General features: G+C 53.5%; 1 protein-coding gene across 4 annotated transcripts in view; it reads right to left on the reverse strand.

The window, feature by feature from the left end:
• EPHB2 (EPH receptor B2) overlaps positions 1-27,631 on the reverse strand; it is a 142,601-nt gene that overhangs the window by 69,180 nt on the left and 45,790 nt on the right. For all 4 annotated transcript variants that reach the window (XM_054085703.1, XM_054085701.1, XM_054085702.1 and 1 more), the window contains exon 3: positions 26,051-26,735. In XM_054085703.1, the coding sequence (XP_053941678.1) occupies positions 26,051-26,735 (685 nt within the window). The remainder of the gene's footprint in view (positions 1-26,050; positions 26,736-27,631) is intronic.

Below are 27,631 nucleotides of genomic sequence, written 5' to 3' on the forward strand. Positions count from 1 at the left end.
TTATTGGGAGCAGGGGCCACAGTCAGAGAAACGTTTTCTTCAAAGCATGAGGCGCCTGGAGCAGTTTCAGCCAGGGCTGGGAGTGGGACAGATGGCAGAGCCCCGCTAATCCAGACCGGCCAGCCAAGCCCAGGACTGCACAGCTCCCTGGGACTCTGCCAAGCCGAACTCCCACTTTAAAGGCTCCACTTGCTCTTACAGATTAACACAGCCTCCAAGAAGGTCCCGCTGGGAGACTCTTGGGTTTGAGAAGATTTGTGCCCTGCCTGATGAAGGATACATATAGGGGAAAGCAGAGCAGGGAGCCTGGGGTGCGCATCCCAGCCCGCTCTGGTGGTAATCCTTACTCATGGAGAGCAAAACCCCAACCATCCCTACCCTGACAGCTCCACCCTTCATCCTAGCAGGGCACAGCCTGCAGCATTAACAAGGAATTCGTACTGAGGCCACATGAGCAAAACTCCAGCTGCCATCCTCCTCAAGGGGGGCTCTATGTCTTCTCCTCTTTCCCACTCCCTTTTTGCTCTATCTGTGATACACAACCCATCGAAGGGCAAGGGCACACTCGCTGAGGCTTGGAAGACAGAGCTCTGCTTGGCAGGAGAAGGACCAGAAGATCCTCTTATGCAAACAGCAGCTCTGTCAGGACTAAATGTCCTCCTCACAGCTCCTCTAGGACACAGGCTCTTCCTGCCTGGGGATTTCTCCTCCTCCTCTCTCGCTGAGGTACCTCTCCCAGATGGTTTTGCTCCTGCGATGTCATTTGCTCCCATGAGAAACCATTGTTAATTATCCCTCTCCAGCTTGTTCTCCATCCAGCCTCCCACGTAAGGGTCTCAGCAGCTCTCACACTCCTCACAGCAGGATGTGCAGCCCGTTCTTCGCCCAGGCCAGTCCCCAGCTCTCTGGATCCTGGCTGGTCCAACAAATGGAGCAGGGGATGCCCCTGCGGGAAGGAGAGACCAGAAAGGGAATGAGGAGGGAAGTGTTCAGTAGCTGCTCTGCAACAGGAGCTCCTGGTACAGAAAGGACATCTGTTGGAGCAAGTCCAGAGGAGACCACGGAGGGCCGGAGCACCTCCCACAGAGGACAGGCTGAGACAGTTGGGGTTGTTCAGCCTGGAGAAGAGAAGGCTGCGGCGAGAACTTAGAGCAGCTTCCAGTACTGAAAGGGGCTCCAGGAAAGCTGCGGAGGGGCTCTGGATCAGGGGTGTAATAAGGACAGGATGAGGGGGAATGGCTTTCAGCTGAAAGAGTGGAGATTGAGATGAGAGATTAGGGAGAAATGTTTTCCTGTGCGGGTGGGGAGGCCCTGGCCCAGGTTGCCCAGAGCAGTGGTGGCTGCCCTATTCCTGGAGGGGTTCAAGGCCAGGTTGGATGGGGCTTGGCGCCCCTGAGCCAGTGGAGCATGTCCTTGCCCATCGCAGGGGTGTGGAACTGGATGGGCTTTGAGGTCCCTTCCAACCCAAACCATTCCATGATTCTATGACTCTATGCTAAATGCCCAAAGCCAAATGAACAGGTATCCAGTAGCACAAGGGCCATGGGCCCTCCAAACCTGTTGCCCAAGCAAGGAGCACTCCCCAGTTTTTTCCGTTCCTGTCTCCAGAAGACCTTGCACAAAGCAGCCCTTCCCCACCAGAGCAGGTGCATAGATTCATAGAATGGTTTGAGTTGGAGGGGACCTTCACCTAATTCCTATGCCCCTGCCACATGCAGGGGCACCTCCCACTGGATTAGGCGGCTCAAGGCCCCATCCAACCTGGCCTTGGAACACTTCCAGGGATGGGGCAGCCACAACTTCCCTGGGCAACCTGGGCCAGGGCCTCACCACCCTCACTGCGAAGAATTTCCTCCTTATGTCTAGTCTAAATCTTTCCATCTCCAATTTAAAGCCATTCCCCCTCATCCTGTCACTCCATGCCTTTGTAAAACGTTCCTCCCCAGCTTTCTTGTAGGCCTCACTCAGGTACTGGAAGGTCGCTATAAGATCTCCTCGGATCCTTTTCTTCTCCAGGCTCAACAATCCCAACTCTTTCATCCTGGCCTCATACAGGAGGTTCTCCAGCCCTCACATCAGCTCCGTGGCCTCCTCTGGACCCATTCCAACAGTTCTAAGTTCTTCTTATGTTGAGGATCCCAGAAATGGACACGCGACTCCAGGTGGGGTCTCACCAGAGTGGAGCAGAGGGGGAGAATCTCCTCCCTCACCCTGCCGGCCACGCTGCTTCGGATGCAGCCCAGGACATGGTTGGCTTCTGGGCTGTGAACAGGTGTTGCCGGCTCATGTTGAGCTTCTCGTCCATCAGCACCTCAAGTCCTTCTCTGCAGGGCTGCTCTCAATCACGTCATCCTATTTTGAAACCATGGGCAGCGTCATGTGTTCCTTCCACATCAGAAGAGGGACGGGATGGCAGCTCACAGGCTGCAAAGTGTGGCTGATGCAGTTGAAGCAGCAGCTTGGAAGAGCATGGGGACAGCACCCGACCTGACCCTCAGCTTGTCCGGGGCCTCATGTCCAGCCAACACAGCCTGTCCGGGTGGTGGGAATGAGCCTGGTGCTGTGCAGGGGTGGTTCTTCACCTCCGAGAAAAGAACAAGCAGCCGGTGCAGAGCAGCCATGGCTTCTTGCCTGTGCTGGGGAGCCTGGTTAGGGTCCCACTGCCCCACCAGTCCATCCCAGTACAGACAGTGTGGTGGTACTGGAGTGCGGATGTGCACAGAATGGCTCTCGGTGGTCTAGAGCCGAAAATTAAATTAAAACCGCAACAGGGACAGTTAATTAAAGCAGATTAGTGCGAGACTAATTAGGGACACTGACACCGCAACCATCAAGCCCTGTGATGTTAATTAGCTGTTCATTAATGTCAGCTCCCTGTTCAGCACAGAAATAAGAACTGCCTATCTCCTGGGCTTCATGTGCAGAAAAGCACACAGCACCACCCATCTGCCTCCTCCAAGGGCACCCCCACCAGCCTTGGCACCGCCCAGAAGAGACACTGGCACCACCACTGCCAGCAAGATCCTCGCCACCACCACCAGCAAGAACATCATCACCATCATCAAGACCCTTACCGCCACCACCACCAGCGAGAACCTCATCACTACCAACAGCAAGACCCTCACCACCACCAACAGCAAGAACCTCACCACCACCATCAAAACCCTTACCACCACCACCAGTGAGAACCTCATCACTACCAACAGCAAGACCCTCACCACCACCAACAGTAAGAACCTCACCACCACCACCACCACCAGTGAGAGACGCTCATCACCACCAGGGAGCCCACAGAGGCTACAGGGAGCATTTATGGAGGCTGTAGGGAGCATAAAATAATTGTATGGAGACAAACGGGCTGTAGGGTCACACAGACTGTAGGGAGCACACAGGGGGCTGTGCGGAGCACATATGGGTTGTATGGAGTACACACCGGCTGCAGAGACTACACACGGGGCTGTGTGTAGAAGCACACAGCAGCTGTGAGGAGCACACACCGGCTCTACCGACTGTGCGTGGGGCTGTGGGTGTCACACACGGTGCTCTAGGGAGCACATATGCATTGCAATGAGCACACACACAAGCTGTAGGGAGCACACACGGGTTGTAGGGAGAACACACGGGTTGTAGGGAGCACACACAGGTTGCAGGGAGCACACACGGGTTACGGGGAGCACACGGGTTGTAGGGAGCACACACAGGTTGTAGGGAGCACACACGGGTTGCAGGGAGCACATAGAGGTTACAGGGAGCACACACGGGTTACGGGGAGCACACACGGGTTGTAGGGAGCACACGCGGGTTGCAGGGAGAACACACGGGTTACGGGGAGAACACACGGGCTGCAAGGAGTACACACGGGTTGTAGGGAGCACACATGGGTTACGGGGAGCACACACTGGCTGTATGAACCCCACACAGGGTTATATGAGCACATGGGCTGTGGGAAGCACAGAGGGGGCTGCAGGGCACACAAGGGCTGCAGGGACACCCACCAGGTAGAGGGAGAGGTCGTAGGAAGCACACGGGAGCTGTAGGAAACAGGCAGGGGCTGTATATTCCACAGACAGAGCTGTAAGGAGCACAGACAAGTGTGTGGAGAGCACACATGGGGAATATGGAGCACACACAAGGGTACAGGGCAAAGAAAAGAGGTGCAGGGTACACTCAGATGCTACAGGGAGCACACATAGAATGGTTTGGGTTGGAATGGACCTCAAAGCCTATACAGTTCCATCCCTCTGCCATGGGCAGGGACACCTCCCACGGGATCAGGGGCTCCAAGCCCCATCCAAACTGGCCTTGAACACCTCCAGGGATGGGGCAGCCACCACTGCTCTGGGCAACCTGGGCCAGGGCCTCCCCACTATCACTGGAGAACATTTCTCCCTAAGATCTCATCTCAATCTCCCCTCTTCCAGGGGGAACTGCTGGGCTGCAGGGAGCACACTAAGGCTGTCTGGAGCACAAATGGACTGCACGGAGGAAACGCCAGTCGTAGGGAGAACAGATGGGGGCTACAGGGATTCCCATCTGCAGCTCTCGGCTGGTCCCACTCAGGATTGTGGTCTGAGACGCTGGTGTGGTTCACAGCCCCACCTTGATCCTCAGACACCGCTGACACACAGCCCACTGCAAGCCCTGCCACCATGTGGGTCCAGCCAACCACAGGACCTGCCCACCCCACACATCTGCCAGTGGGGCCCTGGGAATAGACAGCCCTGTGTTCTGTGATGGACATGGTGGCAAGTGCTGAGCCCTCACCCAAAGGAAATGCTCCTGCCACAGAGCATCTCCCAAATGCATCACAGCTGCTTGGCTGAACTAGCCAAAAAAAATCCATGCACGCTCCTTAAACACAGCCACACCTTCCAACACACCAGCCTGCACCAGTTCCCTCCAGGACCAAACTGCATTGTCACAACCAACCCTGGAAAACCAGCACGGATGCTCACACCTTCTCCTCTATCCTGTATCCTCCTCCAGCGCTGCACAAGCCTCTTTGTACGGACACATCCATCGCCTTTAGCCACCTCTGAAGAAAAAAAGTGTTTTGTGTCTGTTGCAAACTGGTGACGGGTGGGAGCTAAGCAAGGACATCCTAATGGGAAGCAATCACACGCCATCGCTTCTCCTCCCCCAGAGCATATTTAGAGCTTTCAGAAGGAAACAAAACTTGTTTATCTTAATGCTAATCAATTTATAGCAATCAAAATAAAACCCATTAGGAGCCATTCCCCATCCGAGTTTCAAAGAGGCTGCTGACCCCAGGAGGCTGTGAGCTGATTGATTAGAAATTTCTGACACTAATGTGTGTCTTCGAAGGGTCCAGTGTGGCTTTAATTTCTCTCTCCTGAGACACTGATCATGTGTTAACATCTGTCAGCCCCTTCCTGCACTTAGGGGAGGGGAAATTCATGAGCGTACAGAGTTGCAAGGCACAGCTGGGGAGAAAGCAGCATTTACTGGCTTAAACAGCTTCCAGGAATCCCTTGGGGCAAATCATTTGCATGATCTTTTTCTCCTTGGGCAAAAAAAAAAAGCTGGAGTGCACCAAGAAATACAAAGCACTGACGACGAATGGAGGCAGCAGGTGGGGCGGTCAGAGCTCAGGGCTGGGATTTCAGCCTTCACATCCCACCACCCCTGACTCCTCTCATCCCTGGGAAGCACCCTCCCTCCTCCACGCCAGGGTAACAGCAGAGAACAAATGGCAAAGAAATAGAGAGGAAAGATGATTTTTATTTGCAGTTGGAGACAGATGGAGGGAGGAGCCTTCATCCTTCAAGATGGAGCACGCTTGGTCCATCAGTCTTTTGTAACACAGTGAAGACTACAGCTGCCTCCAGCTGAGAAACCACAAGTCCCTGCACAAGGTCTTGCGCGGGGACAGGAGCTGCACATGCAGACCCAGCAGGAAACGCTGCCCTGAGGACATCCCCCTGGTCAGCACACACCCATGGGCTGGAGCAGGACAAACACCAGGCAAGAAAGTGAATTTTTTGGCAGAGAGGTTGAAAGGATTGACCCAGTGATGGGGGGATTCTACCCATCTGCTGCCTCACTTCTTTGTCGGACACAAGGGTGGCCACGCGTGTACGCAAATGTGGTTACACTAAGGGTGTACGCGTGGTCCCAGGCGTCTGCATGGGGGCAATCAATGAGAAAGCACCACGGGAGCAGCGCAATCCCTCGTGTGCTCCACTGTACAAAGAAAAGGAGCGGAGAAGGGGTGGGAGGAGAGAGGGGGAATCTGTGCAAGGAGGGTGCAGCAAAGAGCAGCAGGCAGCAGGCATCCAGCTGCCTCTACCACCCCCTGCAGCTTGCCCTCCCTCTGCCCACTTCCCAAGCGGGATCAATCAACTCTTACTTTCAGCAGATTAAAACAACTAATCTAGTTAATGAAAGCAAATCAGCCAAAACGAGCGGCTCTCCCCTGCAGCAGGGTAGGGGGTCACCAGGAGCGCAGGTCTCCACCCCTGCCCACCGCCTGAAGCTCCCAACGAGGATGCTGAGCTGCTGTTGCTGCAGCAGCCCGGCATGCAAGGCTGGACCTTTCACCTCCCCAGTGGGCGTGCACGGGGAACAAGAGCGTGAGGATGCACCTGGGACTCGGCAGGAGCCTTTGGCCTCTGCCTCCACCTCATCCAGGAGGCAATAAGCCAGGTTCATCCCACCAGCTCCAGGGCTGGCTGGTGCACAGCAACTTGGGAGGGAATGGGAAGCAGACTGCAGCTCGAGGGGGACGCTAAGGATGTTTCAGGGTGCTTCAGGGGATGTTGTGGCCTTGTCTTGGGGCAATGCATTATGGACAGCACATCCAAAGGATGCTGCACCGAAGACTTGCTCTCTATCCTTCAGGCCCTGCTGCAACTCGGGAAGCAGAGGAAAAGAAGCTACTGACACAGGAGGGACAAACCACTGCCTACCAAACTGCTGGACTCAGCCATTGCACAGTTTTCACATCCCTTTGAAGAGCTCCCTTCTTCTCTACCAGTATCCCCACCTCAGCAGCCCAGTGCCCACAGCTCCGGCATCCAATGCCTGCGGTGTTGGCTGCAGGAGGGACGGGAAGGGAGGCATGGGAAGAGCTGCTGGCAACACCTGCACAACAGTTCCCTGGTGGTGCTGGGCTGATGCTGCCCAGTGCTCTCCTGGCCTCTGCTGGGTCTGCTCAGACCACCTATCCCGGCTGCTCCGACTGCAGCCTTGCTCAGGTTTGGGGGCTCTGGACCCAGGGTCCGGTGCTCCATCCAGGTGACCTGTCCAAGCCCAATGGCTGGTCCTCGGCTGAAGCCCAATGCCCAGCAACGAACCATCTTGGTTTATGTACTCCAAAACGTAAAGCAGCCCCTCTGTCTCACCAGTTAATCACTTAAAAACCCATGTCTGGTTGTTTTTAACTCGTCTACCTTCAGTTTCAACCTATTATTTTTTCTGTCAGATAAAAAAGTCTTTTAGAGGTTGATGTTTCCTCTTAGTAATCATCTCGTCTCTTCATTTTCTTTTTGAGAAGCCATTGAACTCCTCCAGTCCCTCTGGAAGGGCATTTGCCAACCACCTGGTTGGTGTAGCTCTGCAGGACTCTCCAGATTGATTTTTCATATCCTTCTCAAACCATGGAGATGGAGGGGGGTGACTGTCACAGCCTATACCAGCTGGGTGTCCTCACACAGGACCCCACTTCTCTTGCCTAGGTCTGCTCATGTGGAGGCATTTTTCTGACCTCAGTATATGGGACAGACAAATTTTTCTCCACATGGGATGTGGCTTAGCACGACGTCCCAGACCTCCTCGCTTCCCACTCATGGTTTCTCAGACTTTCTCAGCAGAGATTTTCAGCTCCCTGCATTGCAGCAGGTTTGGCTCTGAGCTCTGCTGACCCACAGCAGGGTCTCCTGTCCCCTCGCATGCCACACCACCACCTGAATGACGCATTTAGACCTCAAGCTGACTTCAGCACCAAACAAAGGTTTCTCTTTCCATCTCCAGCGCAGAGGTGGTGCTCAGGTCAAGCTGGCTGCATGGTCCTGGCACATGATTTTTCCTGGCATCTCAAGAGGGCTGGTGAGAAGAGACCTCTGGGGTTTCCAAGCCAGTGTTTGGCTCTCCGGCTGGCTCTGCCCAGCACCAAAATAAGGGCAGTCCCAGCTGTGTGCAGCCAAGCCTTGGAAAGCCCCAAGGATGGTGATAATCAGTCTCTCTCAAGAACTGTGTCAGCTTTACTGAAGTTTCTGAGTCTCTCAAGGTGCAGCTTGTGGCTGCTGTCCCTTAGGATCACAGAATTGTTGAGGTTAGAAAAGACCTCTAAGCTCATCCAGTCCAACCATCAGGTCAACACCACGGCACCTACTAAACCATGTCCCTACATGACTAAACCATGTCACCAAGTCATGTCCCTTCCTACATGACCTGGCACCGCTGATGGGGGCTTGGCTCCACCTCTTTAATTGCCCGGTCCAGCGCTGTAGCTGTGCTCACATCTCTTATTGGGTTCTTCTCACCAAGTTCTCCCCATCTCACTGAAATCTCTTCGTGCCACACTCCAGTCAAGGGCTGGCATCCCAGTGAGTCAAAGCTCCACTCCTCCACCATTCTGCACAGCACATGGTACAATCCTCCTCCACTGGCTGCTCAGACATTGGGAAAGACCCTCCTGAGACAAGACGTAAAGTGGCTCTGTTACCTAACTGAGGTTGGAGAAACCACAGTGAGATCAGGAACGCAGCTAGGCACGTCCGAAAAACCACCATGCAGACAGAAAATCCCAGCAATGTGACCTGATTCCTAGTGGCATCCAGAATCCAGGCCCACCGAGGGTGACCAAGTGCTGCATAATGCAGGAGTAACATCCCTGCGAACGCACATAATCATGCAGATGCTGAGGATGTCGATCATCACGGTGCCACCCTGAGCACCCACCTGCAGGCTGGAGGCAGGGGGGATGAGTGACATGGTGTGGCCTCCTGACGTCCCCAGATTAGCCGGGTTTACTAGCACGAACGCCACTTGCCAAGAGTGACAGGAAGATCTCAGGGTGCTGAGTGACTGCTCGATACCACGCTAAATGAAATTCAGTGGCGACAAAAGGAAACCTAATGCACTTGGGGGGAAAAGAGCCCTAATTATACAAACACAATGACGGGCACTAAATTAGCTATTAACATGCAGGGAGGAGATCTCAGCAGTGCTAGAGATAATTCTCTGAAAACAGCAGTTCAAAGCTCATCCATCATCAAAAAACAGAGGAAATGTAAGGAATTATTAAGGAAGAAACTCAGCACAGAACAGGAATGAATACCTCTGCATGGAGCTTGGTTGGAACGGTGTTGGCAGTGATGGTTACTCAGCCAAGGTCAGGAGGGAGATGATAAAAATGATTAGGGATACAGAGCAGCTTCCACACAATCAACTTTGGACCTTCCATTTGCAAAGAGACCCCTTAAAGCCACCAGGAACATAGGAGAGGAATGGGAATAGATTGCCTGCAATTCCTTACGGCACACAAGGACATATTTTTTTAGCATGGTGCTTAATAAATGGAATAATAATGGAATAATAACAGGATACTACTCTATAAGGCACAGTGGCACTGAAAATATGAGCACCACATCAGAGGAGAGGAGGAACTAGCGCTCGATCCATCCCTCTTTTCTACTGCTGTCTGACCAGTACAGACACTTGCAAACCAGTAAGGAGCAGAGTGGTTCTGGAAAGGTAATGTTTTCCATCACACAAGTACTCATGTTCAGCACATGGGAAACTCTTGGATGCCTTCTGAATGTATTTCTGCGTCTGCCTGGACCAGCTACCATGAGCTGCAGATGGCAAGTTCTCAGGGGACATCACTTGGAAGATGTCTGCTTCTCAAGCACATTCCAACCCCAATAGCTTTTGCTGAGCCAAGTGGGCACCACCAAAAGATGAAAGAGAAGCTGGAGAGGCTGGGAGCACCTTGATCTACTGAGCTGTCTGCGGGCTTGGGCTGAGGACAGTCACCATCTCCCGTGAGAGCAGAAGGATCCACAACATGATGTTGCACTAAGAACTCTGGGCGTGTCCCTGCAGCTCCAGCATCCCATGTTGTTGCGCTGAGAAGCATGGGCTGTATTCCTGCAGCTCCAGCATTCCCAGACGTGAATGCTGCAGCCCCAGGATCTCTGAAGCCCTGCTCTTCGTCCTTGCCATTGGTGTCTGAGCCTTCCCAGCCACCATTTGTGCTGAATCTGCAACACAGCGCCTGCGTGTGCATTTAAACCTGTTCTCAGAGGCTGCTCCAACTCTTCCGCTGACCTCCAAGAGCCTTCTGTGGAATAAGAAACCATCCCAAAACAAATCACAGATGTCCACAGGGAGGCTGTTTGAAGGGAAAGAGCTTCTGGGCTTCCCATTTGAGGGGTACGTTACCCTTCATGCTCAGCCCAGTGATTAGTGCTCGCCAGTGAATTGAAGCTGCAAAATGAATTTAAGAAGACAGAGTAGTGTCAGGCTGTGAGTAGCTCAAAAAGTATCTCAGCTCCCCTGAGCCTGAAGTCTGAGCACTTATCATTCCAATTTAACAACCAAACGCTTCCAAGGCAGGTGGTGGCGTGCCCGCTCGCCTCTCCCGGCCTGACCCCTCCCCGAGGAGACCATTAGCACCTGAAAATGGAGAAGCCATGGCCTTGGCCGCAGCATCTGGAGTTGGCTGTGGCGCTGCAGAGCAAGGCTGGATCCATCCGAGAGCCAGGGCTACGAGACAGCTTCACGGGCCTCCGCTACGCCAGGGCTTGTATTTTTGGAAACAGCATCCCAGAGGGCTGCAGTGGATGCTGCTTGTTCTCGCGCCAGCCCTGACTGTTTTGGAAAGTTTGGTTAAGCTCCATTTGGCTGTCTCTGAGTTATTCAAGCACAGAAAATGAGGGGGGCAGGGGGGGTGTGATTGGTTACAGGAGGTTTCAGATTTTTTTTGACCACGATTCGGTCGAGAAAGCACAGATTTGGCCTGGCTGGGGCCTCTTTACACCAGGATGCAGGCACAGCGGTCACAGCGAAGTCGGCAAAGCTTGATAGAGAGACGTGTCCTGAGCTATGCAACTGGTGCATGAGCCACCTTCTCTGCAGCCCAAACGCATCCCCTACCATCCACCCTCACTTTGATTCCTTTCACACCTCCGGCAAAGCTGCTCCAACACGCGCTGCTTCCCCATGCAGAAGGTCCTGCCAGACACAAAGAAGCAGGGATGCTCCAGGCTGCCCTGCAGGGCCAGCACTGCACCTCGAAACACCCCAGGATGCCCTCTCCTGCTCAGCCACTCACCAGCCAGAACGCTGATCATAAAGAAACCTCTGTGCATCTCCAGGGAAGCGGGACTCAGAGAGGGGCACAAAGACTCCCGCAGCTGCGTGTTTGCAAACAACCCATCTGAGCTGTGAAGAGGGGCTGAAAGCAGTAATTGTCTTTAATTAAAGGAGGTTGGAGGCATCTCAAGCTTTGACAAAAGACATTTCCAGTCTGCTAGCAGCTCCAGCACTCATCACTGCTGCAGCCGCAACACGGCCAGCAGGTTCAAAACAGGGCGCGTGACAGCGCGGACACGGACACGCCAGCCCACGGAGCAGCTGCTGCAGAGCCAGGGCAACGCTCGACATCCACACTGGGACCTGCCCACCATGCATGGTGTTTCCTCTAGCACGCATCACACCCGATCCACAGGGACCTCACACACAGCCTCTGCTTGCTCAACATCTTTAATGATTTGGGGTGCATTTGGCTCTCTGCTCCGCTGCAGGGGCCAAAGTGGGGATTCACCCTGTGTTTCTGGGAGCTTCCAGCTACAAGGCAGATATTGAGCAGCTGGAAGTGTGGGTCACTGCCCAACAGATCCATCCAGTCCCAACCCCACCTCGCAATGGATCTTGTTGATCACAGACCCATCAAGCCTGGCACAAGAACCACGTGCTAAGAAGTCCACGGGGGATCAAGCAAGGCAGCTCACAGCCTTGCGCTTTGCACCACATCGGAACCAGATGTACCAGTGCCGGGTCCCAGCAGGTCTCTGAAGGCATCCCAGCCTCCTGCTCAACCTGGCTGTGTCTCCGCCAAGGGCTGTAACCTCCACTCTGGCTGGGGTCTCGCTCCTGCGCTCCTCTGCCCTCCCTCACCCTCTCCTGCAGCAGCGCCCGCACTCTGCGGAGCCTCCCCAGGATACTCAGAGGGGATGCACGCAGGCAGAGGCTACAGACCAAGGGCGCTACTGCTGCAGCTTCTCCTAAGCTAATTAATTAATGGTGCTTGCTAACAAGCTATCTGGGCTGGCGTGGAGCTCTGTTACGATGCTGCATGCATGCAAGCTCACGTCAGGCCAAGCAGCCCTCACAACAGCAGGAGCAGTTGTCATGCTGGACACCCGTATGTATGGATGCTGCCCGCCGAGCCACTGACCAGCGCTGGCCCGGGCGTGGAGACACGCTCGGAGTTCCAGGGAAACAGCAAGTGAGCTCAGGGCACGGAAATATCCTCCTTTCCTCCTCTCCTTTGCACGCACAGATGAAGGACCCCAGGGAGAGCGTGTTGCCCATTGCACACTCCTTCTTCCCTCCCACCCACATTTGCTTTTGGCCTTTCCAGCGCATCGGTGTGCAGGAAATCATGGCTCCGGTTTCCATGGAAACCTCAGCACTGGGAGGGGGTGAGGGGTGGTAAACGCATGAACCACAGTCAGGCAGCAGCAAGCTTTGTCCTGCTACCCCATCCCGCTCAGGAACCAAAGCCTTTCTGGAGTCCTCAGCACAGGAAGGACATGGAGCTGTTGGAGCAAATCCAGAAGAGGCCATGGAGATGATCCGAGGGCTGGAGCATGAGGATAGGCTGAAAGAGTTGAGATTGTTCAGCCTGGGGCTGCTCCGGGGAAAACTCAGAGCAGCTTCCAGTACTGAAAGGGGTTCCAGGAAAGCTAGGGAGGGGCTCTTCATCACGGATAAGATGAGGGGGAATGGTTTTGAGCTGAAAGAGGGGAGATTGAGACGAGAGCTTAGGGAGAAATGTTTTCCTATGAAGGTGGGGAGGCCCTGGAACAGGTTGCTCATAGACTGCTGGCTGCCCCATCCCTGGAGGTGTTGAAGGCCAGGTTGGATGGGGCTTGGAGCCCCTGATGCAATGGGAAGCGTCCTTGCCCATAGCAGGGCTGTTGAATTGGGTGGGCTTTTTTTTTTTTCCCCAACCCAAACCATTCCATGATTTCTATGATTCTATGACTCACAGCCAGAGAAGCTTCTTGTTCACCCCTCCCTGCTGTTCGCCCCAAAGATGGATTAAAAATTGCTTTCATTTTCCACTGCGTGCAGCCCGCAGCGTGCTTCCCAGTGCGGGGTACAGCAAGCGATGCGCTGGCTGTAATTTTCAGTCACCTTCATAAGTACAATGTTTACGCTGTTCCTGTCACCTCTGTCAGCTCCGACATTGATCAAAGCAATAATGTCGTTCTACTCTGAGTTTACACCCTGGGAGTGGATCCGTGGCACCGACTGAAGAATAAGAGACGGGGTAACTGTTGGAGGAAAAAATAAACTCTAGGTTTCTCAAGCTCCTTCTTCCAGCTGCAAATCCTGCCCTTAGGACCTGCTAAAGGGAATGGGAATGGCAGCGGGCACTGCTTCTCCCTGGTTACTGCTTAATGCTGCAGGTTCTGCTTCCCAAAGAGGATTTAGGAAGCCAGAAGAACTTCACCATGCCCACTGTTTCCTTGTGTTGCCACCCGGAGTAGGGTTGATTTGCAAACAGAGTGACAAACCCAAGCGCATGGATCTTCAGGAGAGTCTATAATTAGAACTAGTCTATTTTTTTCTGCTTCTGGAAAGGTTTTTGCTGTCTGGCACAGATGGAAGCGATCCCAGTTTGTTTTTGTTTCTCTTGAATTAGAGTGTGGCTGCTCTTTCCAGGATTTCCCAGGCAAAAATATCCACATTGGGACTTGCCCACCATGCACAGTGGTTCCTCTAGGACACATCACGCCTGATCCACAGGCACCTCACAAACAGCCTCTGCATGCCGGACATCTCTCCTGATTTAGGATGGATTTGGCTCTCTGCCTCTCTGCAGGGCCACAGTGGGGGTGTGCCCTGTGTCAGGGCTGATCTTCTGGAGCAGATACAGTTCATCTGGAAGTGTGGGTCAGATGTGGCCCACAGATCCATCCAGTCACAAATCATGGGCAGGGACACCTCCCACAGGATCAGGGGCTCCAGGACCCATCCAACCTGGCCTTGAACACATCCAGGGATGGGGCAGCCACCACTGCTCTGGGCAACCTGGGCCAGAGCCTCCCCATCCTCACAGCAAAATATTTCTCCCTAAGATTTCATCTCAATCTCCCCTCTTGCAGCTCAAAATTGTTCCACCTCCTCTTATCTCTGCACTCCTTGACCAAGAGCCCCTCCCCAGCTTTCCTGGAGCCCCTTTCAGTACTGGAAGCTGCTCTAAGGGCTCCCCGCAGCCTTCTCTTCTCCAGGCTGAACCCCAACTCTCTCAGCCTGGCCTCATACGGGAGGTCCTCCAGCCTTTGCAACATCTTCATGGCCTCCTCTGGACTCACTCCAACAGATCCATGTCCTTCCTGTGATGAGGACTCCAGAAATGGACGCAGGGCTCCAGGTGTGGTCTCACCAGAGTGAAGCAGAGGGGCAGAATCCCCTCCTTGGTCCTGCTGGTCCCACTGCTCTGGATGCAGCTCAGGACATGGTTGGCTTCTGGGCTGCAAGCACACATCGCCAGCTTATGTTGAGCTTCTCATCCCCCAGCACCCCAAGTCATTCTCCTCAGGGCTGCTCCCAATCCATTCTCCACCCAGCCTGTGTTTGTGCTCGGGATTGCCCCGACCCAGATGCAGGACCTTGCCCTTGGCCTTGTTGAACTCCATAGGATTGGCAGAGCCTCACCTCTCCAGCGTGTCCAGGTCCCTCTGGATGACATTCCCCAAATGTTTCTTCTAATCCTGCTTTGCCCGCTTTTACTCTGTTTCACTCATAAAGGCCGTGTGTACACACCGAAAGGCCCTAAATTCATTTATTTCCTGTGTTATTCCTTAAAAATCACCGGTTTAGGGCCTGATGCCCAGCGATGCCCCTTGATGCTCCACACACGTGGCAACTTCAGGCAGCAGCGCCGAGCACCAGCCCGCAGCTGTTTGCTCCTCACGCCAGGAGGATGCAGATGCTGTGCTCAGGATCAGGTCTCCTGAAGAGCAGGGAGGAAGGTGGAATGGTGTGATGGAAACCACCTGCCGACGTCTGAGGGCAAACATGGCCCTGAAGCTGCACAGCCCCTACCTGCAGAAAGCCTCCTGGAGAGGCAATGCCGTAAAAAGGCAGATAGCGTGCATTTAATGGAGTCTGCAGTTTGCTCTTTGACAAATATTATCTGTTACTACACCACGATCTTTTCAAAAGCCATCCGGGATGGGAGAAATGCCATTTGGAACAAAGCATTCGTGTTTCTCTACGTTATGGGCTCCACTTCAGGCTGTGCTTTAATTCTTCCTAATCTTGAGGGTTTGGGCATTTTGATAGTTGGAAAAGAATGAAGCTTTCCTGACGGGGCTGTCATTGTTCCCTCAGCCCCTGGCTCCTGTAGCAGCTGCAGGTGGAACAGCCAATGCTGCTCCTCCGGGGATCAGAATGATATGAAAGGAAATTGCTAACTTTGGGTGCAGACTTCACAATTGTCTGCTCAAACACCGGGTCCCGCGAGCTCTGAGAGCGACAGCAGTCAGAAAGTGCAGACAGACTTTGCAAGCCTGAGCTTGTCATCCTCAAAATCTGTCAGCACCTCAAGACTGACGCACCAGACACTCCCTCAAAATGCATTTTTAATTTGCCCCATAAGCCATGGGAGTTATTTCAAGTCATCGCCCACCTAACCCATGGGCCTCCAGTGGGACCGTCACCTCGTGGTCCAGGCATGGCCATCACCTTCCTGACTGCCATCCCTGTGGCACTCAGTGCCGGGTATTGAGGGTGAACCGGCATGGGAGTTCATCAGAGAATCATAGAACGCTTTGAGTTGGAAGGGACATTTACGGGTCATCCAGTCCAACCCCCTGTAGAAGCAGGGACTTCTTTAAACAGATCAGATTGCTCAGAGCCCCATCCAACCTGGCCATGGAGGTTTCCAGGGATGGGGCATTCATTGCCCCTGGGCAACCTGGGCTAGTGCCTCACCACCCTACTTGCAAAGTATTTCTTTCTAAGATCCAGTCTAAATCTCCCCTCCTTTAGTTTGAAACCATCACTCCTTGTCCTGCCACAACAGGTCTTGCTAAAAAGTCCGGCTTTCCTGGAGGCCCTTTCAGTACTGGAAGCTGCTCTAAGGTCTCCCCGCAGCCTTCTCTTCTCCAGACTGAACAACCCCAACTCTCTCAGCCTGTCCTTGTACGGCAGGTGCTCCAGCCCTTGATCATCTCCATGGCCTCCTCTGGAGTCATGATCCATGTCCTTCCTGTGCTGAGAACTCCAGACATGGACACATGGACAGGGAAGCCTCCCAATGACTCAGGAGGCTCCAAGCCCCATCCAACCTGGCCTGGAACCCCTCCAGGGATGGGGCAGCCACCACTGCTCTGGGCAACCTGGGCCAGGGCCTCCCCACCTGAACAGCAAAACATTTCTCCCTAAGATCTCATCTCAATCTCCCCCTCTTTCAGCTCAAAACCATTCCCCCTCATCCTATCCCTGCACTCCCTAATCCAGAGCCCCTCCCCAGCTTTCAGTACCGGAAGCTGCTCGAAGGTCTCCCCGCAGCCTTCTCCAAGTACCAGAGAGTGGTTTCACCACATGGAAGGTCTCCTTCAAAAATGTGAAAATGTTGTATATTTTCCTCAGACAAACCTAATTCCAAATTGTTTGAAGTTTGATCTGTGTAAACACAGACATGCGTGAGCAATGAAACGCTCCGATTCCATTTCCTAACCTTTATGACCTATGTAAGGAGGAAATTCTTCATGATGAGGGTGGGGAGGCCCTGGCCCAGGTTGCCCAGAGCAGTGGTGGCTGCCCCATCCCTGGAGGGGTTCAAGGCCAGGCTGGATGGGGCTTGGAGCCCCTGATCCAGTGGGAGGTGTCCCTGCCCATGACAGGGGGTGGGACTGGATGGGCTTTGAGGTCCCTTCCAACGCAAACCATTCTATGATTCTTTATGGGAACTTTTATATATAATTTCTTGTGCTGTGCTGTGTTTCTGTGGCATATGGGGAACAATAAAGCGTTTCCCTGGAGTTAATTAAGCTAATGCCGACTCCTAGATTAATTTTTCTGTATGATTTTCACCTTGTTTCATGAAAATAAAATAACTGCTGTCATAAAATGCTCGTCTGGCATCAGACTAACTTGAATACAGTGGCTTTCTCTGCAGAGAATTGTCTGAGGGTATTTCCCAAAATTCGATGTTCAGAAGAATCTCTTCGGTTATGTCTGAGTTACAGAAAAATCTCAAATGAAAAACAAATCATCAAAAGCAGGATTAGCTTCAACTTTCTGCAGGTTATATAGAATGAAGAATATTCTCCTCCTGCCCCATAAATCACAGAATGGTTTGGGTTGGAAGGAGCCTCAAAGCCCATCCAGTTCCACCCTCTGCCATGGGCAGGGACACCTCCCACTGGATCAGGGGCTCCAAGCCCCATCCAACCTGGCCTGGAACCCCTCCAGGGATGGGGCAGCCACCACTGCTCTGGGCAACCTGGGCCAGGGCCTCCCCACTATCACAGCAAAACATTTCCTCACCCCGTGGATCTCTGAGTGCTTTGATTTAAAGGAAAAACTAACATGAAAAAAACACATTCCCTTCATTTTAGAGCTATAATGAGTTAAAATCCTGGAAGTCTGGGCCTGGATCCCAGCCTCATTCCAGTTCCTATTCATGTTTACCACTTTTCTTAGAATAAAAAAAAAAAGCCACCCGGGAGGCCGATGGAGGAGAGAGAGGAAAATTAGGAATCAGTGCTGCTCTCTGGCCAACGGCCGGCGGTGCGGATGCTGCCAGACATGCTGTTCCCCCCTCACATGGGTGTAGCAAGCCCAGGAATGTGGTATTTGATCCAAAATACTGTTTCATCTGTAAAATTAAGTCAGGGAGAGATTTTTCTTATCGGTACAGATGTCAGCTCTGTGAGAGCCCCCGTGTTCCCATGGGTCTCCTGTCCCTGCACCGTGGGTGCATCCGTGCGTGGAGAGCATTGGAGGGGACATCACGCTTTCTCCAGTGGAGATCCTCAGGGTCTGATCTCCCCCACCTCCTCCCATCTTCACGCTGATTTCAGACCAACGAAATGCCAGGGGGGAGTAAGTCCCAGAGTTGGAGGAGAGCAGAGACCTTGCCCTCAGCTTTGCTGCGGTGACCTTGAGCAGGGACAAAAATGGACTCAGGCAAAGGGACACCAAAGCACCAGCTCTGGCAAACAGCTGCAATGCAGAACAGGAAAGGGACAACTCTCCATGGCCAACTCTCCATTGCGGCCAGCTCTGCAGGACAACTCTACAGGGCTACTCGGCATGGGGACAACTCTGCATGAGAAGGCCAAGCATCTGGCAGCGAGTGGTCCAGCAGATGCCTCTGGTCTCCTCACCCAGCATACATCAAGCTCTGCAAATCCCTTGAACACCAGCAGCCAGGGACTCAAGGGGTCCCTGCAGAGGGTCAGCCGTGTAGAGGTGTCCCACAGAGAGTTGGCTGAGAAGAGTTGGCCATGGAGAGTTCACCACGGAGAGTTGGCCTAGACTCCTTTCCTACGCCTTCACAACAGGGCTTGGGAGAGTTCTGCAACACTCCTGCTGTTCAAAAACCACACTCATGTCCTGCAAAACCTCATTTCCCTGCCTTTCATTATAAAGAAGAGGCTGTTGTGGAAGGTCTTAGACCATACCTTGCCTTGAAAGTAAAATTCCTCATTTCCTTTGCTGGCTTTTGGCCACAAAGGTCTGGTCCCTCAGAAGCAGCATTTCCTACTTTGAGGCAGGTTGTCCATCTTCCTCCTTCAGCAGTAGACGTCTTGCCCCATCCCTGAACCACCTGTGACCCTCCTTGCGAGGCCAGCATCTCTTAGGGCTTTGGACCACCAGGAAAAAATGCCTCAACTCCCTATTTGACCCCTCCTTGCTCTGTCAGGCTCCCCCTGGTCCTACTCCAACTTCCAGACAGCCAAATCCAACCCAGGAATGTGCAGAGAACTGGCTGGCATCTCCTCTGACTCCAGGGTGCACTAAGCAGGCTTGGAGTGGTTAATACTGAGCAGCTGCAATCCCACCACATCCCTAATTCACAACATGGAGAGGTCAGCAAGAAGCAGGAGGGAGAAGAATCAAAACAGTGGAAAAAAAGACGCTGTATTCTTACTTCCCAGACAGAGAGGGGAGGAGAGGGAGAACCCCAAAGAGCAGTACCCACAATGACATCAAGCCACGGCCGGCTGGGAGCATTCAAATTGTCAACAACCCTGTAGAAAAGGCAGACAAATTCCTGTTTTGTACTTGGGAAGAAGCCAGATGATGTAATCATCTTATAAGATGATGGTGAAATACTTTCCATTCCAGCAGTAACTCAAGATGTTAAATAGCAGCTACTCAAGTTAAACATTGTTAAATCAGTGTGTCAGGATAGCTTTTACCTAAGGCTTTTTAAAGAGATGGTTGATGAATCTGTGGGCAGTTAATGTTCACTTTCCACACGCTATGGAGTTGTAGGAGGGTTGAGAGATGGAGGAAAAAGCCGTTTGTGAAATGAGGCAGTCCTGGCTATTTTAGGCCTGCCTCTGCAATATCAGTACCAGCAAATTCAAGGTGCACCTTGAATCTGGGGTTCGGGTTTGGACCACTCATTCCAAGAAGGACATTGAGGGGCCAGAGAGGGGAACCGAGTGGGGAAGGGTCTGGAGAACAAGGGCTATGAGATGGCAGCTGAAGGAACTAGGATTCTTCAGCCTGGAGAAAAGGAGGCTGAGGAAAGACCTCATCACTGTTTATAACTGCCTAAAAAGAGGTTGTGGTCAGATGGGTGCTGGGCTCTTCTCCCCAGTAACAAGTGACAGGATGAGAGGAAACGGCCTCAGGTTGTGCCAGGGGAGGTTCAGATTGGGCATCAAGAAAAAATTCTTCACTGAAAGGGTTCTTGGGCACTGGCAGAGGCTGCCCGGGGAGGTGGTGGAGTCCCCATTCCTGTAGGCGTTTAAAAGATGGGCAGGTGAAGTGCTCAGGGTGGTTCAGTAGTAGGCAGGTACGGTTGGACTCAACGATCTCAAAGGTCTTTTCAAAGCAAACAATTCCGTGTTTCTATGAAATACAGATGTGCCGGATAGGAGATTCGGTCAGCAAAGGATGAAAGGAAGGCAGCGATAGCAGTGCCAACCTATGGACATTTACGGAAAGCAGATCCAGGCAAATTGGCCTCATGTGGTGTTTGGATGCAAGTACAAGATTGGCTGGGAGAGGTAACAGTGCTAGCGCGAGGCACCCACCCTTCTGCACAGCATTTCCCCCCATAAGACAGGATATTTTGACTCAGAAATTCCAGAGTCCGCAGACACTCCAGGACAGATTCAACACATTAAATCTTGGCGAGCGGATATCACAACGGTCTGAGATCCCAGCAGGGAATGCGCAGAGCATGGGTCCATTCCTACTCAAGCCAACAAATTTGGTTTGTGCCTTTGAGCTATTTAACATTTTATCAGCGACCCAGGAGAAAGACCAAAGCATTCCAAATGAAATTAGCTGCTGACATGGTTGTAGCGGGGTAAATACTGGAGGTGATGGGTTCCTGATACTCAGTGATCCGGATCCTCAGGGAGCTGGGCACAAGTGCTGCGGTACAAACACTTCTGTACAGAGACAAGGATGCCAGCCATGGTGGTGATGAGCTCCCAGCCCACCGGGAAGGATAAGAATCCCATAAAAGCATGTAGTGCAACACCAGTGCCAAAATAGTGGAAGCAAATGGGAGACGTAGGAAGAGGGAAATCTCAGCATTCCCTCTGGCACTGAGCTGCTTGCTGGGAGCATCCTGTAGGTGAGACAGAGGATTTGCCAACACAAAGGCTAAACCAGTGCCAACGACGGTGAAGAGCCAAAAAAAGCTGGCCAAAAGCCTTGCCGGGGAACTGGGGGCCAAGGATTACTCTTAAATGGGCACACGACAGGCAGGGGTGTGGGGATGGACAAAGCTCATCGAGATCCAAGCGCCAGGCGCAGTCAGGGGTAAGAAGGCAGTAGCAACCGCTGGAAGTATTTAACGGGCAGTTCTCCATCTCTGGAAACATTTACATCACCATTGGCTGCATCTGCTCCGGCTCAACCAAGAATGCTTCCTGTAAGAACTTAATTACCCAGAGGGCCTTACAATTTATTGGCTGGGTCCAGCACTATCAGAGAAGGCCCAGATCTGAACGAGACATAGAGCCATAAATAGCCTCTAATCTTCAAAACATCCCATACTTACGGATGTGACTGTCAGACAGCTGGGATGTACCCTTCTCCTGCACATCAGGAGTCTGCTCGCCCCTTCAAGCCCTTCGCACATGCTTGTGTCACCTCTGAAACCCAAACTGGGACGAAGCCCCACTGCTTCCCACACCTTGGTGTTGGAGCTCTGGGTCCTTGACGCACGTGTACATGCACACCGCTGTCTCAGCCCTCATATCCTCAGCACACGGCGGCACAAATCTGCTCCACTGGACCTCAAAATAACGTGTAAGCACAGGAAAGGGAGCCCATCATGGAGCCCACTTGTAGAACACACATCTGCAAGGGCACAAATCTACTCAAACCTGGCAGCCAGCCTCAACGGGGACACCAAAGGTACCACCCTGTGACAGCAATAACTCCAGAAGTCATACGTCTCCCTTCAGAGCTGTCCTTGGGCTGGGTCATCGCTGCAGCCAACCTGGGAGCATCCAGCTGGTTGGTAGTGGAAACAGGCTGTGGTGCTGGTGGGGCTGGACAGGACTGCCCAAGGAGGTGGTGGCGTCCCCATCCCTGGAGGCATTTAAAAGACCAGTAGATGAAGTGCTGAGGGATATGATTTAGTAGTGGACAGGTATGGTTTGAATTGATGATCTCAAAGATCTTTTTCAACCTAGCAATTCTATGTTTCAATGATCCTCTCTGTCTCTGACCCCAGGGAGGAGCAGGAGGAAGGCAATGTAGGCTCCTCTTCTGCCTCCTCTTCATGGTGGGACACAATGTTGACCCTTCAGGCTCTCCACAGCAGTGACTCAACTCCACATTTTGCTGGAGAAGACAGGTAACAGCCTGGATCTTCTACAGACCACCTAAGTGATTGCATTACTCCTCTTCCCAGCAGATTCCCAGCTCCTCTCCTCCAACACTCCCTGTGACCCCAAGGGATGATGCCACACGACTCTGATCACACAAGACTGTCCCCACCAGCTTCTGCAGGACAAAACCATCCCTCGTTATCATGGCAAGGCCAGGACTCCTTATACTCGGTGCTGTACAAGTGCATCAGAGAAGAGCCCACCCACCGACAATGCAGTGCTCGGACACACGGGAGAAGCCTCCAGAGATGGAGAACAGTTGGAGACGGACGCAGGGTTCAACGAGGAGGACCAGCAGCCAGCGGCTGCCACCTCTGAGCAGGCAGACGTCCTTGCAGGCACCGTTCGTCTGCCATCCAACCCAAACAGAGTGAGCAGGCAGCACAATAGCTCTGCCTCCGCCGTTGCAGATGGAGAGCCAATGAATCCAGGAGGCAGAGAGAGAAATGCACTCCCTGTGCTGCATGGGAGGGACGGGCGGGGGCGAGGGGGGAGGCGGCAGACAAAGAACAGGGAAACGGAGAGAAAAAACGCAGGCAGGGAGCAGGAGAAGGTGAAGCATGGGAGGATGGGACTGGGGGTGCGTGCACGGAGCCCCTCGCCTGTGGAAAGGAGCCAGGGAGCGAGAGGAGGAGCGGAGCGATGAGGAGCAGGCAGGCAGCCCCTCACAGGGCCCTGTGGGATCGGCAAGTAAGGCCCAACAAAATGAAAATCTCTTAACCACACAGAATTGTTAACTGCCCCCAAATCCTTTTGTGCTGGGGCTGCAAGCTTAGAAGAGCTTAAGCTGTCAGAGGCATGAACTTCCTCCATAAATATCCCTCGCGGACGCTGCCGCGAGCCGGCTCGCACTGTCTGAGCCAGAGGAAAAGCCTAGCAGAGAAAATGAGCAACTCCTTTGGCTCCTTGCAGTCCATCGCTTGGGATGTCCTCCACGGGGACACCTTGGCAGGGCAGGCCCAGCGATGTCCCCATGCTCCCCACCACATCCTGTCTGGATGACCAACCCGCGTGAGAGCTCTTCTCCCGCAAAGCCATCTCAGGTTTGCTTTTGTTTGACTTCTGGAAAGGGGCCCAGATTCCCTTCCACCCCTGGAAAGCGGAGGAGACCGCATGGACGAGTGGGTGCCCAAACTGCACATCCGGGACACGCCGTGATGCAGAACGGCATCGCACAGGTCCTTCCCGAGAGGGGCTGGAGAGGAGAGGGGTTCCTCTGCCCGACTGAGTGGGGTCGAGCAGCCTCTTCCCCAGTGGGGAGGGGAGGGGAGGAAAGAAAGGAAAGGAAAGGAAAGGAAAGGAAAGGAAAGGAAAGGAAAGGAAAGGAAAGGAAAGGAAAGGAAAGGAAAGGAAAGGAAAGGAAAGGAAAGGAAAGGAAAGGAAAGGAAAGGAAAGGAAAGGAAAGGAAAGGAAAGGAAAGGAAAGGAAAGGAAAGGAAAGGAAAGGAAAGGAAAGGAAAGGAAAGGAAAGGAAAGGAAAGGAAAGGAAAGGAAAGGAAAGGAAAGGAAAGGAAAGGAAAGGAAAGGAAAGGAAAGGAAAGGAAAGGAAAGGAAAGGAAAGGAAAGGAAAGGAAAGGAGGGAAGATGGAAAAGAGAAAAGAGGAGAGGGAAAGAGAAAAGAGGAGAGGGAAAGAGAAAAGTGGGGAGGGAAAGGGGAAGTGGAAGGGGAAGGGAAAGGGAAAGGGAAAGGGAAAGGGAAAGGGAAAGGGAAAGGGAAAGGGAAAACAGTCCCCAGCAAGCCGCCCCATGGAGCCAGCGGGCTTCCAGCCACCGTGTGATTAACGACAGTGGGGAGTGTGGGGCCAGGCACACAGAAACAGCTGCTGAGGTACCAGACCTCCCAAAATCCTGCTGCAGTACAGACAAAGAGGAGATGCAGCCTCTCCCTCCTGCCCGCTCCCTCTACCTTGTCCCCAGCTCCTGCCCACTCTGCCTTCCCTCCCAGCCCCGCAGGCTGCATGGACAGGACTCTGCATCAGGAGGTCCTGGGAGCAAAGGCACTGTCCCTGGGCTGGGCTGGCAGCAGGACCGGGAAACCCTGAGAAATCCCAGCTGCATCAGAGCAGCACGCTGCCGGCTCTGCTTGGGGGGGAAAAAAAAAACCAAAAAAAAACCCGCTGAGATGGAAAAGCTGACATCAATAATTTTGGCTTTCTGGTGTTGCGAGGAATGCTTCACTTGGGTGTCGTAAAACACTCGTCTTCCCTTTGAGGCTGGGATCAGCCAGGCTCCCTTTCCATATTGTGTAGCAGCAGTACTTTCTCGCTGTTCCCATCCCCAGCACTAACCCTGCTACAGCTGGAGGATGCCTGATCAGTCCAGGCTTGGTGGAAAGAGATGTTCAGTGGTTCGCTGAGGATCAGCTCAAAGCACAGATACTAAATGACACCCCCAGCACATGAGGATGCTCCATGCAGAAGATGCATCCCTCTCCAAGGGAACTACCCAATCTGCAGTCCCAACCGCACACAGGCAACTGTTCCCCAATCCCTCTCCAGTGTGTCCATCTCCCCATGACCACCACATTCTCCATGCTTGCTTGGTGCCAACCAGCCACCCGCAGCTCCTCCCCTGTGCTCTGCAATGCCCACCGACATCAACAACTGACCTCAGAGAAACCTCAGGTCTGCTCAGAGCGCATCAACACTGCCAGAACTGTCATGGGACACTGATGCTCAGCCAGGACAGGAGGGAGATTTCATTTACCAAATGCTGTGATTTGCTCAGTGTGCAGTACAGCCACAGGTGCCCACTACACATGCAGCTCTCAGGTTCTAATCTCTCTCCCGATAACCCCAGCTGGTCCTTTCTCTCCCTCCCCAAGCACTTTCCTTTTCCTGTGCATGATGGAGATGGGTTTGGGCACGGTGCTTTCAGGGAGAGTGGCACAGAGCCTCTCGCTTGCCCAGGGCACACTTTGCTGTAGGACCATGCTGGCTTTACGGTGCTCAGCTGAGCTAAGTAGGCAACATCTACAGGCGCAGGAGAACATCTACAGGGCAGGAAAACATCTACAGGAGCAGGATAACTTCTACAGGGGCAGTAGAGCATCTATAGGACAGGAAAACATCTACAGGACAGGAGAACGCTTACAGAGCAGGAGAAATCTACGGCAGCATTAGAACATTTATAGGACAGGAGATCTCTGGCTGCTGAGGGAGCTTAGCAGGTTGAGGCTGGAGAGATAAACCTGGCCCTGAGCAGCCAGTGACCATGAGCCACCCCGGGCCGTTTACACCTCACCAGGACAATGCTGCAGACAATTTGCTCCTTCCACTACATCACCTCTGGGTGCCTGAACTCCTATTCCCCAAATCCTAGCAGCATTTCAGCCCATGCCAAGGCACAACCAAAGTGAAAATGGCCCCAGAATTGAGAGAGGATTGCAAACTGGTGGCACACACCACAGCTACACACACACATATGTCCCTCCAAGACCTGGAGAGGCTGAAGGGACCAGCAACAAGCTGGCATCCCTGGACCCGGTGGCTTTTAGGACCCAGAGATAACACAAAGCCTCTGCAACGGGTGGATGAGCCCAGGACACAAACTGAGATGCTGGGGAAGAAGTCAGCATGCACACATACACCCTCCTCCCATGTCCCCATGTGTTGCTCTCACACCCATGCCCAAGAAGGTCAATCCCAGGCAGCTCATGCAGATCCCAGCTGCAAATCCGGACCCCTACACCAGCACAACCCACCGGCAGTGAGGTACACGTGAGGAGCAAGACCGAAGGCAAGCGATTACCTCTGCAGACGGTCCCATTTTCCACCGACTCGTAGCCCGCCCTGCACATGCAGCGGCCGATGGGCACCAGCCACTCGCCATCTCCGTTGCAGTACAGCTTGATCGGCACGTCCACCTCCTCTGCATTGGTGATGCACGTCCCCCGGGCTGCCACCAGTGAGGTGCTTTCCGCTCCTGAGAGGGTTTCTTGGAAGACAGCCCCGTTCTGGATTACACGGGGACACTTGCGGTAGAAGACACGGACAGCAATCAAGGACATGCAGCCTCCATAGTCCTGGAAGGCCAGGTAGAAACCATTCTTGGAGACAGGCCCAAAACTGCGCACCTCGGTGTTGATCTTCATCACACGTCCACCTAGGTCCACCTGCGAGAAGCTCTCATCGGCAGCAATCGTGTCCACCTTCATCCAAGGATTCTCCATCCAGTTAGGAAAAGTCTTGGTGGCAGAGTCGAAGTCTGACTCGAAATAGTAAAGGTTAAAAGTCTCCTTACAGGAGCCTGGAACGTTAGGGATGCTGCTGCAGTCACGCACAGAAAATTTCATCTCCACATGGATGCGGTGCGCTCCTCGCCTCCGGATGTACTTGGTCCGGAGCCAGTTGTTCTGGCTGGATTCAAAGACGTTGCACACCTGGTAGGTGCGAATGGTGTTCATGTTCTCGTCGTACCCACTCACCTCTTCCCACTGCAGACGGGACACAGAAAATCAAGAGGAGGAACCGAATTGACATTCCCCATAAGCCCCACCTCCTCCCAACCCCACTGTGTGCGCAGCCCCAGCTGCCCCACACCATGCCCACCCCATCACGCCCTGGCGCAGCCCCAGTGCCACCCTTTGTGCCCCGTACCTCCACACCTCTCGGTTCTGCTCCGTCAGGGTTTGACCCACACCGCGGGCCAGGCTGGCTCCGCACCGTGTGCCTTACACACTCAGCACAGCTTGCTCCATGCCCAGGTAAAGCATTCCTGCTGGGAGCCATGGCACAGTGGGGGATGTCCCTCTTTGGCAGGTAGGGATGTCTTTAGCAGGGGCTCTCTTCACTGGACGGCAGAGCCTCCTCGCAGCATAACACAACACCTTCAGCAGATGCGTTCCCACCAGTGCCACCATTGTTATCGACGTGGCGAACAGGACCCACGTTCTCAGGAACGCATAACACGGCCATAAAATCTCCTCATTGGCAGTGGCCTCTCTCCGGGGTAGGTTGATGGGAGCCTGGCTGACCCCACTGTGTCCCCAGAAAGGGAGATGCTGGACTAAATCAAGCAGGCAGCCCTCACCCCTGCCCCTTCCAGGGCCAACGTGCCTCAGGGTCTCACCTGTAGGTGTGCACAGGACCCGATCCAAGCTGTCTCAGACTCGAGCCGTGAGATGTCCTGCAAGCTGTCTACCATCCCTCCCAGCAAGACTGCTCGGAGCTGACACAGTCCCCGTCCCTGGGGAAGCCTCGGCTCAGCTTCCCCCAGCTGACTGCCAGCTCTGGAGGAGTGTCCTCTGAGCTTGGGGCTGCTGTGACACCTCCTGGCCCTGGCCCTCCCTGCCGGTTCCTCAAGCTGCTTGGTTTGTTTTTTCCCAAATCC

Source organism: Cuculus canorus, chromosome 21 (genome assembly GCF_017976375.1).
Source record: "Cuculus canorus isolate bCucCan1 chromosome 21, bCucCan1.pri, whole genome shotgun sequence".
Taxonomy (NCBI): domain Eukaryota; kingdom Metazoa; phylum Chordata; class Aves; order Cuculiformes; family Cuculidae; genus Cuculus; species Cuculus canorus.